The sequence below is a fragment of the Gavialis gangeticus genome, unplaced genomic scaffold, assembly GCF_001723915.1.
Source record: "Gavialis gangeticus isolate Ggan-Ray unplaced genomic scaffold, GavGan_comp1, whole genome shotgun sequence".
Taxonomy (NCBI): domain Eukaryota; kingdom Metazoa; phylum Chordata; order Crocodylia; family Gavialidae; genus Gavialis; species Gavialis gangeticus.
The window spans coordinates 227,627,202-227,633,949 of NW_017729032.1; the positions used below are offsets into that span (position 1 = coordinate 227,627,202).

General features: G+C 38.5%; 1 protein-coding gene across 2 annotated transcripts in view; it reads right to left on the bottom strand.

The window, feature by feature from the left end:
• Positions 1-6,748, bottom strand: part of NCAM2 (neural cell adhesion molecule 2) — a 691,500-nt gene that overhangs the window by 247,098 nt on the left and 437,654 nt on the right. For both annotated transcript variants that reach the window (XM_019524735.1, XM_019524736.1), the window contains exon 8: positions 4,645-4,790. In XM_019524735.1, the coding sequence (XP_019380280.1) occupies positions 4,645-4,790 (146 nt within the window). The remainder of the gene's footprint in view (positions 1-4,644; positions 4,791-6,748) is intronic.

The window sequence follows — 6,748 nt, forward strand, 5'->3', positions numbered from 1 at the left end:
AATTTAATAATGCAAAATAAATGTTTTCCAGCATTTTATTACATTTTTCAATTAGATAATAAAACTTCACGTTTTCATTATTAATCAATCACTTTCAAATAAAGAGAATTTTATCAGGCTAGAAAAAAAACACAGCATAAAAGCTAAAATTCCATTTAATGGAAACAGTCATTCAGAATGTTCTACTGCAGGTGTTCCCAACTTTTTTATGCTGAGGACTGGCAAACCATGGACTGGAAGTGACCACAGACAGGCAAACTACAGACCAGCAGTCACCAGCATACTGTGGGCAGACAGCCAACCCCTTTTTATACTCAGTATGAAAAAGGGGTGGCTGCCAGTTTGCCGTATGCCAGTCACCTCCAGTCTGCAGTTTTCTGGTCCGTGGTCACTTCTGGTCCAGAAGCCAAGCCTCTTGCAGACCAGCAGCCAACCCTTTGCAGCCCAATACCAGGCGATGGTCCAGGGGTTGGGAATCCCTGCTCTACTGAGTAAACTTTTCATTCCTTCAGAATGTTAAATCCCAAGAATACATTCTGCAGTCAAAACTAGGAAGTTGAAGGGACTACTTTTTTTAGTACACAATAAACTGGCTGATGAAAAAGCCATCCATTGCTTCTGAAAGCATAAAATTTTTAACTGGGGGAGGGGACCCTGAAAAACAAAAACACCAAGTTGGATTATTTCTGAATTTTGTCCCCCATGTTCTGAAGTGCCCTAGTTGCTTCTGATACGAGACATCGGAGACACATTAGATAATGATTATATTTCCCAGAGTCTTTCATTCCAAAAGAAACATAACTGGGACACTTGTGTCCATGATTTATGACAGCAGATCTGATGGGTTTACGAGCATGGTAATGATTACATCTCAGGCTATGGACAAAATGTGCAAAGTTTCAAACAACTGAAAAATGTCTAAGTGGCATCTACAAAATGTGTGTGTGTGTGTGTGTGTGTGTGTGTGTGTGTGTGTGTGTGTGTGTGTGTGCACGTGCACGCATGCACACACAAGCGCATGTGTATAAATACACACAACCAAAACACATATATGCATTTGTTATTAATAAGAACATTTTAATTTTACTTTTAAAATTTATTTAAATTTATTTAAATTGACAAAGAAATTATATATATAATTTCTAAAAGTATAGTTCCCCAATGTACTGCTTTCTCTGGCACCTTATTATTGCATTATTATATAACAGTTCAAACCCTGCTGGTGTGGTTTCTTATCTTGCAGAGTGGAAGGAAGAATTGAATGACACTTCTGGTTCTCCACTGGTGCTCATGCACCAGGGATCCATAGTAGTATATTCTGTAACTCAAAAAATTGTTGAAATATACCATACATTACAACGCCTAACTAAAAGACAAAAAAGGTAAAAAGACTGGGAACTTATGAAATAACCAATATTTATAATGCAGAATACTTGCCACAAAACAAAAAGAGCTTTGAATTCCACAATGCTCTATGCCAGGAAACTGACATCGCCTTTCTGGTGCCATAACAATTTTTATGGAAGCACAAAATGAAAACAAATAGACACCTATGCCCTTTGCCACGCCACAAATGCCTTATCTTGTAGCTGTGACAGAAGGTAGTAAATAACTTGTGCCTCTTTATTTGTGGGTGGGGTCTGTCTATTTGCACAAGAAGACCTGGAGCTGCTCACACTCAGCCACCCCAGGTAACAACTCCCAGGCCTTGAGGGGCCTTGTCTCTGCATGCTCCAGGAATTCATGAAGGATTGGGTCCTCCAACCTATAAGACTGGCTTCCCAGTTTTTCATACTTACAGAGATATTCCCCTAGGAATCTCCAGGGCACGTCTCTGAAACCCCACCTGGCAACCGGACCTGTCCACTTGTTTCCTGGGGATGCATCTCTGTAAGTGGAACATGTCACCCATTGTCCCATATGAACAATGAAGGGACAAAAGGCAATGTGTTTTGCCAAATAAAGCAGATCAGCTGTGTTGGGCTTCATTTGACAATGTCTGTGATGCTGTTACAGCACAAGTGAGTCAGGGAAGGTACAATTAAACCCTAAACTGAGCTACCAAGGTTCCAGTGTGGTGCCTTATTTTCTACTCCATGGAAAATTAAAGACCAGATTAGCAAAGCTGGAAATAAAAAGGGCCAACTATACATGTACTCAGGGGAGAGGGGAGAGCAGGGGCTTTAATTAGTGTAGTTCCTGGACAGCCACTCTAATTAAAACAACTCACTGTCATGTATATTAAGCCCCAGTGCATTTTAAAATGGCTGCAGTACACTTTATCTAAAGCTCATTTGATGTGGTTTAAAGCACCATCACTGCTATTTTAAAATGTGTGGGGGCTTAATACATGGGATGGTGAGGTGATGCTGGAGTGTTCCAATTAGAACGTGGAGCAGACTCAATTAACTGAGCTTGCTCCAAAGCATTCTAATTACGAGCATATTTATAGGCAGCCAAAAACCTCTGCAGTAAGAGTAAGAGGCAACCAGAACATTTTTATTTCTTTTGATCTATTATGTCTTGTATATACAGTACATCAGCCATGCAAAAGGTACCTCCATTTAGCTTGTACTTTGTCATCCTCAATGTGTTAAATAATATCTTTTAAAAGTAAAGAGAAAAAGAGAAAGAGTGAGCATGCGTATGCACAAGAGAGGTGCATAGTGCCTAACTTTCTACACTATGAATGGAAAGCATACACATGAACTATAGGGAAATACTTAGGTTTAAACTCTGAAAAAGTATAATGACTGTTTATAGAATTACTTTTGGTGTGACAAAAATATCTTTAGGAACATTCTAATGAAAAAAATATATTTCATGTGCTTTGAACCACCTTGCTTTTAGTGGAGGTGAAAGATGTATCCTTCTGTAGGCCAAATTTGACTCAAAAATATTTCACTTGGTTTTTGTAAGTGTTTTAATTTATAATTTCTGAAAAGACTAATATTAAATGAGCTGTCTAAGAGTGTAACTTCTATATCTTCTACTGAAATGTAATTATCTTATCTAATCCAAGGAGTACTGTATGTGAAGGGCCATATGCAATGCCCACAAAGTCAATGAAAATATTTCTATTATGCCTTAGAAGAGACCCTTAATAAGGCATAAATGCATATTTTCTTTCCATTCAGTAATTCTCTTTGATGTAATTCATCCTGTTTCTTGTTTTGGCATAATCCCACTGTTTTTTGTGCACCCCCCCACCCCATCACACTATGAGTATGACTACCTTGACTGGCTATTTCAATCCACCTACGCTAATTTCTATACTGAAAACTCTCATGTTTGCTACTCATTGGTATGGTCTCCCTCATTCTAAATGAAACAGAAAAAGTCAAAAGGGAAAGACTGAAGGAGAATTGGAACTGGAGACCAGAGGAGAGCCACACGCATGATCAGAGGGCAGGAAAATGGGCCTTATGATGAGAGGCTGAGAACTATGGGACTCTCCAGCCTGGAAAAGTGCAGGTTCAGGGGGACCTGGTGGCTGCCTATAAGTATATAAGGGGTCTACATCAGGACCTGGGAGAACACCTGTTCACCACAATGGCCCATGGGATGACAAGGTGAAATGGTCACAAACTCCTCCAAGACCATTTCAGGTTGGACATAAGGAAGAACTTCTTTACTATCCGAGTCCCCAAGGGCTGGAACAGACTGTCGCCAGAGGTGGTGCAAGCACCTACTCTGGACTCCTTTAACAGACATTTGGATGTTTTATCTTGCTGTGATCCTGTGACCCCAGCTGACTTCCTGCCCCTGGAGTGGGGGGCTGGACTTGATGATCTTCCGAGGTCCCTTCCAGCCCTAATGTCTATTAAATCTATGATTCTAAAACCACTAAAAAAGGAATTACTTTAAAAATTGGTTTAATTCCTCCTGTGGTTCTGTCCTGGTTCATAATGAAACCAATGGCAGTTTTATTGTTGTTTGCTGCAAACGAAACTGTTCTCTCTCTAATTTCTCTCTGCCTTTTTACACTCTTCTTCAGAACAACTCTTAGGGCCAGAGTAACTGGCATATATTTTTTTTTGTTCATAATTAGGGAATCTTACCCACTCAATTCAGTTTGAAAATCAAACACTGCAGAAACAGTACAGGCATGGTAGCAAAAGATCATTTCTGATCTACATGAAAAAGCTGGGGGTGAGAGATATGAGAGAGAAGAATAGAAATAGTAATGTAATAGTAATAATAATAATAATAACAGCTTTCAGAAGTATCCCTTCATTATGTATGATTTATTGAGGCACCAGCTTGAACAACTTTATTCTTGATACAGTCAAAGAAAGATGTGACAGATCAGTGCATCTAAAACTTAGGCTACACGTGTCTTAAGACAGGAACCAAGAAACCGAGTTACCTAAAGTAGTACTTTTTGAAAGATTAGACCCATTTTGGGATGATTTACCTTTCATCGGTTTGACTACATTTTTTCTTTTCTATATTTTAAAATGTAAAAATTGCATAATATAGTGTTATTACTTTCAATAAGAAGTGTCCTCCAGTTCTGAGAGAAGCCTATTAATCTTTTTTTCTATATTAGTTTTCTACTTGCAAAAAAGACTTAATGAAACAATATGTGTTTAGACTTTTAGTGTCTAATCATTCAGAATCAAACATAAGAAACTTCTTTACCTTGTCACCTTCAGAGAAAGTTATTCCATCGATGGCTCTTTTCCAAGTAATTTCTGGAATGGGTTCTCCTTCTGCCTCACAAATGAGTGTTGTTTGACCATTCTCAAATGTGGTTTCATTTTTAAGTTGTATTATCTGAGGCTGTACTGTTAAAAATATAAATTAGATTACTAATTTTGCATAAACAATCCTATGCCCACCTATCCCAAAATATCTGTTTTTTAAAAAAAGCTAATTTGGGATTAATCGACAGCACTATTTATAATCCATGGAATAAATACTGATAAAAAGACCAAAGCATGGGATTTATTTTTCTACATTCAATAGGTTTAACTTTAATGTGTATGTTCAACAAATTAAAGGCACTGCCTATGCATTTCACATGTATAAGACTGGATAAAAAAGCATGCACAGCATTGGAAGTATGAACCAGGACGTTTCTTTTTCTCATTCTATTTCTCCATTCCTCATCACTTGACAACAGAGTGATACATTTTATTGCATGCTCTCATTTTCCCTTCTGGATAGAATGTGAGCTTCAAAGGGGTAGGGTACAGTGCCCCTGGCCCAGCCAAGCTTCTAGCTTGATGATGCTTACACTCTTCTACTACAAGATATGGGCTTGAATCCCTTCATTCCTAGATACCATTTCCTGAGAAGGGTTTACTACAAGGGTAGTACATGAATTCACAGATGTCACTAAGACTAGGAGGCCTTGGGCCTAGTGTCGGCTTGGACTTGGTGCACCGGGTTAGGCTCAGTGTGCAGCACCAGAACAGGCACGGCGGACCTCTTCATGGTCCCTTACCAGCATGCAGGGCCGACAGCATTCTTGAGGACAAGCTCAGCTCCCTACATGCTGCGGTGCAGTTTCTACAATAAATATTTATTTCTGCCTCTCAGAAATTAGGTGAAGCTTATATACAGGGATGTACTCTATACAAGAAAACAGGATAATGATGGACAAGCATCTTATTTCCATTCTCTCCCTTCTTTAATCTATATTATCATTATGTTAAGTCTACCTCCTGGGAGACATCGCAATAAAGTAACTGCCTCAAATCAATTTGTTCTATTAGGTAGACTGGTTTAATATAATAAGTATATCATTTGTACAATAAGGAAAAGTACATTTTTCACATCTTCTTACTAGTTAAAACTCTCAGGTTGGCACCATCTTCCAAAAAAAAAAACCCAAAACAAAACAAAAAAACCCCAAAGCTCTTATGCAAATGTTAGCATGAAAAAGGAGTTAGTTTCATACATGACTTAGCTATACTTTGCTATACTTTGAATACTTTCTAAATTGGTATTTGCTTCTTCAAATACCAATTTAGCAGAGATCAATAAAAGAAATAAGTTAGTGGAGATTGATAAAAGTATTACATACATTTGGCATAAAAAAACCAGACAAATAAATATAGTTTACACATATATACAACTAGAAAGCTTTTATACTTATTTTGGAAGATATTCTGTACCACTTACCTGAAATCACTGTAATTCCATGTGCTTCAAATCATGTGTTTCATAAATTTATAAAAAAACAGGGTTTAAAGGGACCTTGAAAAGTCATTTTGTTCATCCCCATGTCCTATGTCAGGATTTGCTGATCCCCAAGTCAGAAGTTTAAAAAATGTGGCCCACAGAGCCACTCTAGCCAACCTGCTAGACTACCACAAAGCCACTAGAAGTTGTTGCATGGGTGTGGCTGGGATGTGTAGCCTGCCAAAGAATCTGGGGCTCTTTAGCCCCAATGGGCATAGCAGTTGGTAGCAGAAGATAGAGAAAAGGCTGATGCAGTCCTAGTCACCCTCTGGCCATTTTACCTGTCACCACACAGTGGCATATGATGGCAGTATTTGCAGTTCTGGCATAAGGCACATGGCAGAGCTGAAAATGTTGCTGCCACAGCCACTATTTCCTTGTGCCCTTGACCTAAACCATTTATAAGAAATGTTTTTTCTAACCTATTCTTATCTTGTTTTCTAGGCATATAGCCATTTTTGTTACTGTTTTCTGGACCCTCCATTTGGTCCACAACCTTTTCTAAGTTTGTTACCCAAAAGTGTTGTGTCCTAACTGAGGCTATGGTTGGGTGACG